This window comes from Artemia franciscana, chromosome 2 (genome assembly GCF_032884065.1).
Source record: "Artemia franciscana chromosome 2, ASM3288406v1, whole genome shotgun sequence".
Taxonomy (NCBI): Eukaryota; Metazoa; Arthropoda; class Branchiopoda; order Anostraca; family Artemiidae; genus Artemia; species Artemia franciscana.
Genome location: NC_088864.1, coordinates 1,148,694 through 1,159,854, shown reverse-complemented (window position 1 = coordinate 1,159,854; position 11,161 = coordinate 1,148,694). Strand labels below are relative to the sequence as shown.

Genomic DNA, 11,161 nt, shown 5'->3' with positions numbered 1-11,161 from the left:
TGCATTTTTAATACAATTACCATTGTTTCTTTATTTATTGTTTGACTTAGATAATTTTTCATCGAAGTTCTAAGCTTGGCTGGGAACAGTAGGGAATTTGACATACATTTTCCCCGGAGTTTTAATTTCTTTCTTAATTACAAGAAGACTGTCAACGCCCAATAAATATACAAACAGTGGAAAATAGAATGCGAAATGACATAAAAAGCGTAAAATTTTTTATTTCTACAAAAAAGTCCAAAAAGGAAAACAACAGTAAACAGATTACTTTCAGAAGTTTTTTCTGCTTATGTAGTGTGGCTTGAAAATTTTAAAAATTGATTTTTTAAATATTCCCTTTTTATCTTTCATGGTTAAGTTTCAGAAGGAATGACGGTCACATCGACCTTTCAGGTCCTTTAATCTCTGCAAATGTGCGTGTCGTGAAACCCACGTTTGATGTTCAGTTGTTAGTTCACCCATGTTCATCATCAGCAGTAAAACTCAGAGTTTTACTGCTGATGATGAACACTGTATATGTGTTCGAAATATCCAGTTAAATAATTTTATATCTATTCACTGTCAATAAAAAGGTTTCATCCCTATTTGGAACTGTTTTACTTTCGTTCGTGGTAAGAAACTCTAATTAAGGAGCGACACGGCTCAATAGTAACCAAAACCTAAAAATGGGAATTTTGATACCAATAGATTTATCAAAAGAATCAGATTTTTTTAAATTCTAAATATATAAGTTTTATCAAGTTTAGTCTTACCCATTAAAAGCTACGAGCCGGAGAAAATTTGCCTTTTCGACAAAGGCGAGAAACATCTTTTCGAATCTAAAGAATCTTCATGAAAATCACAGCATCAGATTCAGCGTATCAGACGACATTTTTTCGAATCTTCTTCGAATCTTTCCACAGCAACATCTTTTCGAATCTTCAGCGTACCCTACTGTAGGGGTTTCAAACTCCTATCTGCAAAATCATGGAACTTTATATTTTTTTGCCAGAAGAAAGATCATAGATGCGTGTTTTTTTGTTTTGTTTTTCTTTTTGCCACGGGTAATCGTGTCGACCCAGTGGTCCTAGAATGTCACAAGAGGGATCATTCAAACGAAGATTAAAAATTCTAGAGCCCTTTTTAAGTGACCATAAATTGGAGGGCAACTAGGCCCCCTCCCACTCTCATTTTTTCCCAAAGTTATCCGATCAAAATTTTGAGATAGCCATTTTGTTAAGGATAGTCGAAAAATCTAATAACTATGTCTTTGAGGACGACTTAATCCCCCACAGTCCCTGGGGGAAGGGCTGCAGGCTAGGAACTTCGCCAATCGGTTACCTATAGCATTGGTTATTGGGAAGTATACCGACGTTTCCAGGGGATATTTTTTGATGGTGGGAGGGGTCCGGGGTAGGAGGTTACGTGAGAGGATCTTTCCATGCAGAAATTTTTCATGGGGGAAGAGAATTTCCTTGAAGGGGGCGCTGGATGTTTCACCTTTCAAAAAAAAGTTTTTTCAACTGAAAGTAAGGAGCAGCATTAAAACTGAAAAAGAACAGAAATTATTGCGCATATGAGGGTGTTCGTCCCCTCCTCAGTACCTCGCTCTGTACGCTAAAGTATTTTTAGTAATTTCAAAAGAGCTATTTATTCTAATTAAACGACCTTCGTAATTCAGGGGGCCAATCTTACAGAATAGGAGAAAAATTCGAACTTAAGTGTAAAGAGTGAGGTATTAACAAGGAGGCAAACCCTCATATATAAAATTAAAATTATACGAATATAAAAGTTCGTTACGTAAGTTAATTCGTAAGTTACGTATATTTATTACTAATAAAAACGTTCGTAAATCAAATTAAAAGTTCTAATGCACTTTTAAAGTAATAAAAAAAAATGGAGGGCAACTAGGCCCCCTCCGCCACAATTTTTTTCAAAATCGCTAATTAAAATTTTGAAAAAGCTATTTAGCCAAAAAGTGAAATTAATATGCACATTTTGCTTTAATTAATCATGTATGGTGAGCCAAAATAAAACCTGAATTAATTCAAAAACGTTCAGAAATTATATAAAAACCGAGTTTTTTTTAACTGAAGGCAAGGAGCGACATTAGAACTTAAAACGAACAGGAATTATTATGTATATGAAAAGGGCTGTCCTCTCCTCAACGCCCCACCTTCCAATGTTTTTAGTCACTCGTTAAAAAAAGAAGTCGGTAAAATCGTGGGGATTTGAGCCACGATTATTTCGACGCCGCTAAAATTCTTTGATCGGTTCAATAAAGACCTCGTAACTACTGACATGTGATCTACAGAAATTTCGAACTTGGTCGGTAAAGGCAGCGGTTTTACCGACTTGTGCAGTGATTTTACAGATGGTTCCACAATTTCCCTTTTGGTTAAATAAACAGCATTAAAATAGTGACATGATATGTACTGAAATCTGAACATCTGTTGATAAACGCAGCGATTTTAACAGCTTGTGCAGTGATTTCACGTATTGTATAGGAAACGGAAATTATCCTAATTTTTTGACAAAAACAGTCGGTAAAAATGAGCAGCCAGTCGGCAGAATCTTTTGCTCTCCCCCAAATATTTTGGTTAGTAACTACCCTGACTGTAACCTTTTTCTGATCTATTATATCTGCTTCTTTCCTAAGATAAATTCCGATATCACCCTTCATCGTTGTTTTCAATCGGTATAGTACTTATATTCTTGATTCTTTGGGCTGCGGGAATTCTAGCATGCAAGAAGAGGGTTCTATTTATTCATCTATTGTAATTTCAATTCGTTGTAAATTGGACTTGTTACACGACTTTATTTCTGTTCGTTCGAAGCATTAATTTTGCTCCTTACTTTTTCCAGGATTTTTTTTTTATTGGGAAGATTATTTTTAGGTTCATTTCTAGACAACGATTTGTGAGGTTGCTGATGGCGTCTCATGGAATAAAGCTAGGAGCGCAGCTAGGGATATAGCGCAGCTAGGAGTGCAGCAAGGTGACAATACGATGGCTCTGAGGTTAGAAATAAGCTACTGATTATTATGAATATGGTTTTTGAAAAATGGGAAGTACTTAGCGATTATAGGAAAATCTTAACTGAACCATTGTATGAGGAAACTAATAAAAGTGAGTGTGGTAATTATCGAGGCATTCGTCTGGGTTCTGTAGGTAACAAATTACTTTGTAATATGATACTTTTTAGACTGATATGTGCTGTAGGCAAAGTTATAAGAGAAGAACAGTGAGGTTTTAGAAAAGGTAGAGTATGTGTCGGCCAAATTTTCACTCTTATATTAATAATTGAGAAGTGCTTGAGTTATCAAACAGCTTTGGTCCTCAATTTTATAGATAATGAGCAAACATTCGGTTCTGTTGATAGACGAGCTTTAGCGAAGGTCTTGTCCTTGAATGGTATACCAGGCAAATACATAGTGATTAGTACATACATAGTGAGCTATAGACAAAATAACACTGCTGCGGTTAAAGAAAGAAAAGAGGTTAGCAGCGATTTTCATATTATATAAGGTTTTAAGCGAGGCTCTGTTCTATCCCCCTTTATATGGATCATTTTGATGGACTCTGTCTTAAGGAGCAGAGGAAAGGCAGCGGGAGACGACAGAATCAAATGGAGAGGAAACTTCTCCTGGACTTAGATTATGCTGGTGATTTGAGCATCTTAGATGAAAGTTTGAGCAAAATGAAACAGCTTTTAGAGATTTTGAGAGTTTGGGTACTAGAATAGTTTGAAAATTAACGTTAAGAAGACTATTTCACTAAGACTGGGAATAAGTGAAGATGAAAAGGTGACGTTGGGTAAGGAAAAGATTGATCAGATGGAAAACTTCACTTATTTTGGTAGTATTAGTCGTAAAGACGGTGGGAGCAGTGATGATGTTAAAAGCAGAATAGTCAAAGCTTGTGTGTTTTTTCACAGTTAAAAAAATTTGAAAGAATAGAAAGATAAGTCTGCAAACCAAGATTAGAATGCAGGAAGCTACAGTGATGACAATAGTCAAATATGGCTCTGAAGTATGGCCACTCCGAAAAGCGGATGAAGATCTGCTAGATGTTTTCTAGAGAAATATCCTATGGATTATTCTAGGTAACCGGCTGACTGACCGTATTTCAAACAGTAGGCTGTACGAAAAGTGTGGCTCAATACCGCTTTCTAGGGCTATAATGAGAGAAAGGATGAGATGACTAGGGCACATTTTGTGGATGAAGGATGACAAGTTGTCAAAGATTCTCCTTTTCGGCCAACCGTCTAGGGCTGGATGGAAAGCATGTCGTCCACGGTTGGGGTGGGAGGATGCCATAAAGAAAGTTATAATTTATTACAATTCTTATAACACTTAGCTATGTTGTTCTTAGGCGGCTTGATGCTGCGGTGAGTTGTTGTTAGTATTAGTAATAATTCTTTCAATCAACTGTTTACAAATCTGGGAACTAAAAGTGTTTGGTAATGGGGGAAGCCACAGAGACCCCTCCCCTCATTTCTGCATACCTACGATTAGGTACATCACTGTATATGCTAGCTAGGAAAGATGCCACTTTTAGGCACGGGCATAATTTGTAATTGGGCAGAGGTGGGGGCAACTGCCCCCTCCAGACCTTTGTTCTCCTTACCCTTCCAGACATCAGTTTGAACCCCAGCTGAAATTTAGTTTCTGCAAATACAATCTTGTCAAAACTAAGATAAGCCTGCATAATTCAAGCATCCAGAGAAACAGGTCAATTTTTCTTTAGTATATCGTTGCCTTTATGGCATAGTATGGCTCATTTTTCATTTTTCACTGTTATTTTCACTCGATTTGAGAAAATTGGCCCCAGCTTTGCCTCACCTAGGATCTTGACAAAATTATACCATTGCTCTCAGGGATGATCCATTTACTTAGTTATGTAAAACCTTATTTATTAAACATTATCTTTAGTTACTTTATATTTTATTCTGCTCAAGGCACAGTTACAAATACCTTAAGAGCTCAATCTTTATGATTAATGGCATCATTTGAGCGTTTTTGGACCCTGCCCTTCTTTCTATATCGGTAAACAAGAAACTGCTCAAATGCATCAAATGATATAATGTCACGTTCTTTGTCTTGTTGCACAGATAAACATTTTTGAATTCATTTACTAGGCTATTTCGTATTTGTTCTAATTTTTTACTTCCTGGAATAAATAATGGAATAAATGACATTTGAACAATAGAGAAAAATTAGGACTTCCCATATTTGGAGAGGAAGAGCAATAGACCCAAAAAATCCCTTTAGGTACCAATGGGTCTTATCAGATGTCAGCTATGTCTGCAAGCCATTGTGGCCTATTTTTGCTGATGAATGAAAGTTTATAGCATTTAAAAAAAAAAACAAAGTTACCTAATTACCTAATATCCACCATATGTAAAATTTTCAAGGGCACTAACCAATTCAAAAATATTTCCTTTCCGAATACTGAAGTAGGGTTAAAGTCAGAATGATCAACCCCCCTAAAAAAAAAGAAAAAATAAGTGCACCAATGTCCAATAGCTTGTGTTGTGACTGTTTTCATCTACATAAGGGAAGGGAGTGAAAAACATCATCCGTTTTGATTGATCATAAAGAGATTCTATTTCTCAGTAAAATGTTCAAAATTATAACAAAAATAATTTATTTTCATAAAAAAATCGATAAAAACAAAGATAGTTAGATGCACTATTAATAAGTTTTGTATAAATAAATATTAATAGTAAGATGGTTTATAAGACTTAACGGGATAGTCAGCATACCAATTAAATGCACCATTGTAACCAGTACTTGCACCATATGCCACTTCATCATCGTAGGTAGGCTCGTACGTGGGGTGCCTAGGCTTATAAGATTCATAATCATTGTATTCATGGTTTTCGTATGCAGGCTCACTATAGGAGGGTTTTGAGTATGAGGGTGTGTAAGATTTTGTGTACGCTGGTTCGCTGTAAGACTTATATGAAGATTTTTTATATTCTGGCTGCTTATAGGTTGATTTATAGGATTTGGGTTTGTAAGCTGGTTCGTAATAGTCTGGCTCATAAGATTTTGGTTTATAAGCTGGTTCATATTCAGCTTCGTATGGGTTGTACGATTGTTCATGATCATATGCTGACTTGTAAGAGGGTTTCTTATAAGCTTCATAGCCAGGAGTAGTATCATAATCTGCATCAGGAACCCTATAGTACTCAGAGCGCTTTTTCTGTTTTGGCACATATATTGGCACAGCTCTGCTTGCTGACGGTTCTGACCTCTTATTTCTAGATAGGAAGATACTGGCATCAGTGTTAAGGGCGCGGCTAGATCTTCCAACTGGATCAGCATAGCCACTACGTCTATTGAAAACAGAGTCATCACTTGCGAAAAAAGCTCGTGCACCCCTAACTTTGTCTTCAACATCACTCCTGTCATAGGAAGAGTAGCCGTGATAGGTTGGCTCTAGTGGTAGGTAAAGACGAGGGAAACGGGGAAATGAAAATTTGGACTCTATGTATGGATCGTCTTCAAGTACAATGGATTCTGGCATGCGATATCCATATTCGTCATCGTAGTAAGATCTCCTTTCTCGTTGCTGCTCAGTGGGCTGATCAACTTCTAAAGCACGTGAACTGCGAACTCTATTCAGGGTGCGATCACTTTGTGCTGTAGATAGTAGTGTCCCAAGAATCAGCAACTAAAAATGAAAAGATTATTTAGAAAATTTTAGTACCAACAGTTCATCTAGAAGGAAAGTACATATGATTTGGCTCTAGTTTGGGGGGGGGGGGGTAACTTTATAAAATTAACAGAAAACAGGTGATTTTATGTAAAGTATTAGAAATTATTGGGTAAATCATATAAACCTTTATGTTTCAGAAGGGGTGTGGGTCTTTTTCCTTGCGTAACCGAGTGTATGCTACTGAGTAAATTTTATTTTTGAGAAAAATATTTCTTGAAGACAAACATTAGGGTTTACTCTTCAATCACGAACAGCAGATTCTTGACTTTTATTTTAGCATTTTGGTAACGCACATTTGTCTTGTTTTGGTATTGGACTTGTATTTTGCAATATTAACCTCAGATTTGTTATCAACCAGCTTTGAAAGTCTTAAATACCAACTTTGGCGGAACTCAAAGACCATCTGAAGAATAAAAGCCCAGCAAGATTATCAATAGGTTTAAATACCACCTCTATTGGAAATTAAATAAAAAAAATAGTTTTTTTTTTAACTGAAAGTAAGGAGTGAGATTAAAACTTAAAACAAACAGAAATTACTCCTGGTATGAAAGGGGCTGTTCCCTTCTCAATGCCCCGCTCTTTACGCTAAAGTTTGAGTCTTTCTCTCAATTCTACTTTATTAAATAGTAAAAAAATATTCTTCAAGGAAAGATCCTCCCATATAGCCCCCTCCCCTCAACCCCCAACCAAAAAATCCCCCTGAAAACGTCTGTACACTTCCCAATCACCATTAATGTATGTAAACACTGGTCAAAGTTTGTAACTTGTAGCCCCTCCCCCGGGGACAGTGGGGGAGTAAGTCATCCTCAAATACATAGTTATTATGGTTTTAGACTATACTGAACAAAATGGTTATCTCAAAATTTTGATCCGTTGACTTCGGGGAAAAAATGAGCGTGGGAGGGGGCCTAGGTGACCTCCAAATTTTTGGTCACTTAAAAAAGGCACTAGAACTTTTCAGCCTGTTTGCGTTTCAGAACGTTTCAGCCCCAGCCTGTATGCCCTATAATTTTTAAGCTAAGAAGAAGAAAAAATATTTTAGGCCCATTCATGGTGTCACGAACCAATGCTGCCAAAACTAGATTATTTTTTTTTTGTTTCGGGGTCCACTTCGCCAAGGGATTCATAGATGTAATTTGAAAGCGATGAAGGAAAATAAGCTACATAGCCTGTTTTTGCTCCTCCCCCTTTCCTACAATAATTAGAGGCCTTTCGACCGAGGAATGTTCTTTTACAATAAGGCAGTAAAAAAAAGAAAAGTTTTGAGCCTTTTCTGTCATTTTTTTGGAAAACCCGATTATTAACTTTTTTTTTGCATTGAGGTTATTTTGGCTCAAGGGATTGTGGATTCAGTTTTCAAGCTAATAGGAAAACAACTGTGTTTTAGCCCATTTTCACGCCGGAGCTTCAAACTGATCGAATAGCCAAAACAAGACTTGTCTGCCTTTTTTTTCCATTAAAAACTGTTGTTGAAGAATGGGCAACTTTATTAATTTAGGGCCGTTGTCCCTGCTGCTGCTTGCCTCACCTGACCCTTGGAGGTATGTTTAATAAATTGTCAAAGTTCTTTGATCTATCTTGAGCCCCCGTAATACCCACCCTCTTAATGAAGTGCTCTTGATTGAAAAAGTAATACGTCGATAGGACAGCTAAGGCTAAATATGTTCACCTCTCTCCTGCTAAAACCCGTTTGTAAAATATTGGTAACTTGCGTTAACTTGAACCCCTGGCCCTAAGCTCAAAATTTTGATCTGATGCCAATGGGAGTCATGGGACAAAAGAAAGCCATGAAAAGGAAACTGATTGACACCCAATCAACTTTGACCCTTCAAAGAGCTCTAGAACTTTCAATTTCCAATCGAGTCTGCCCCATCCTAAGTTTCCCGAGTGACCACCTCTCCTATGCTAAGTGGACTATATAAATAAATAATGCATAAAAGATACGTCGCTTTGTATCATTCCGTCGCAATGGAGACAACAGTGAAACAATAGTTTTTGCAAAGAAAGAGTAATTTTCAAATTTCGAAGTATTTCGAAAAATATGAGCTTTATCATCAAGAATCGGGGTTTAAGTGTGATCGACGTACAAGAGCTTTGACACATTAAAGATCGAAGTGATTCCTATGTATTTTTTTCTCTACCCACTTCATATGGAAAGGGTAGTTGTATAAACTTGGGAGGGGACTACTTTTGTTCACCTTTTCAACAGCCAAAAGGGATTGAAGGATAGCCAGCTCCCTTTCCGTTTTATTTTTTTCCCAGGTACCCTGCACCCCACTATGGCTCCACAGATAAATTTTACAGTAGATATAAAGAAGGGCATGTTTGATGTTGGCTGTCTGATCGGCTGAAAACTTTCAGGAATCGTTCCGTCGGCACAGGAAACCGAGTACTTTGTTAGAAGAGGGGGAGGGTGATTGCTGGGCCAAAATAAACATATAAAGGTTATGTCTCTTTTATTTGAAGGTTATACCCTAAGTCCCTGAGTCAAAGGCCCGAAAGATTATATTTTGAACGGCTAAAAAATGAAATCCGTGAGTTTATGGGCCATGGAACCCCTATTTCGCAAAAACAAAGTAAGATTGAAAGTGAGAGGTCAACAAACTTTTTTGACCGGTTTGAAAACTTTATTCATAAGTTGCTTGACCAAGAAAACCCTATTTTACAAAACAGAAGAAAATGAGATAAACATTATTTGTTTGCCCGAAAATAGGACAACAAAATGGCTGGAAAGCTTTATTGCTCAACGCATTGAAGCTAATTCCTGTAAGCCAAAAGCGGCCCCAATGTACAAACAAATGTAGAACGGCTAGGCTAAAGCACGGGCTCCCGAAAAAAACAATCTTTTGTTTTTCAAATAGCTTGCAACTTATATCCGTAAGGTCCTAGGCCAAGAAAATCCCTAATAAAAAAGAGAAGATCCCATATTACCCAAAACAGGGTCCAAACTAGGCAAATAATTTTTTTTTTCAAATCGCTTGAAATCTACATTTCTAACTCCCAGGACTAAGAGAATCCTAATGTAAAAACAGGTTTTTAGCTTAATAAGACCGGAAAACAGGCCATCAATTTTACTTTTTGGTCTAATTGAAATTTATATTGGCATGTTCTTTTTCCAAGGGCCTTAATCAACATAATAATAAAAAAATGGTTGAGCTCAATCAAAAGACATTATGTGTATCCAGGTTGTCAGAATGATACTTTTAACACATCCCACCTAGAAAATGCTCACGTCAAAGTAACAACTAAAAGAGTTTAAAAATTCAAAAATAAAGAGCTGAGTAATGTCTCTGTTATATATTAATTCTCATGTTCCATTTTCATTCTTATGTATTATTTTAAACATTTTCCGAGAAGGATTCTTTCCAGTACATTGTCTGCAAATGACCATTGGATCAATATCTTAGTTCAAGAACCGTTCCAAATCTTGATTTCAAAACTGAACGAATTTACGCAATAATTTTATCGAATACAATCAAAACCGACACTCAGATAACCTAATGTAACTTCAGAATTTGAATTAAAATCGAATATTTTCATTATTTAGCCGAAAACATAACATACTCGAAAAATACTCCATATATTAACCATTAATAATATTTTGGCTATTAAAAAGAACAGACGTTGATTTTTGAAAAAAAAAAATCCGAAAAAGAAGATTTTCATACAAAAGCAAAGAGCCATATTCAACTTTAGACGATCAGAAACAAAGTCTTATAATCACTCAAACCGGCCAGAAATTACTTTCAAAGAATAAAAGAAACCCAAAGCGAACATAAATTGAAATAAATACTTAAACCAAACACAAAGGTAACAGAATCTGATGTATATGAATGTATAAATATTAAAATAAGTAAAATTGAATTGAAGACACTAAGTCATATTTGAAGAAAACAAAAATTGCTGCGAACAAGATTTTGGCTACTGACCCCCTCCCCTAACCATAAAGATTCTAATGCCTATTGCATCATCTGCACTTTACTGAAAAAAAATATTGCAATCATTTTTCTTATGTATTTATAACATTGAATACAAATTAGAATTAGATAAGATAAAATTTTGATGTGCTGAAATTTCCAGGATTAATATAATTATATATAAATATTCACTTTACTTTCATTAGTTCTTTCTAGTCATGTTGATTATTGCAAAGATTTATTTTTCATTTCTCCCAGATCTTTCGTACTATTCAAACTACAGATAGTTTTCAGTAAAGCCCGAATGACGTCACAGGCCTTACAACAATTAACGATTAGGAAAGAGGGAGGGAGCAGCAGCCTAACTCTTGTTTCTAGCATTTTTTTTTCAATTTGACTGGAGTCTTCAACTGAATTTTCCCTCGGTTTAAGATTTATTTATTCCTCTTTATCAGGATCTTTAAGTTTGTTTGATTATTCATTCTAATTTTGTTCTTGTTTTAAGTTTGAATTATTGTAGGACTCAATTTCTGTTCTTCT

At 36.0% G+C, this 11,161-nt stretch overlaps 1 protein-coding gene across 2 annotated transcripts in view; it reads right to left on the bottom strand.

Moving 5' to 3' along the window:
• Positions 1-5,610: 5,610 nt before the first annotated feature.
• LOC136035662 (adhesive plaque matrix protein-like) overlaps positions 5,611-11,161 on the bottom strand; it is a 22,778-nt gene continuing 17,227 nt past the window's right edge. For both annotated transcript variants that reach the window (XM_065717576.1, XM_065717585.1), the window contains exon 2: positions 5,611-6,659. In XM_065717576.1, the coding sequence (XP_065573648.1) occupies positions 5,700-6,659 (960 nt within the window). In that variant the 3' untranslated portion in view covers positions 5,611-5,699. The remainder of the gene's footprint in view (positions 6,660-11,161) is intronic.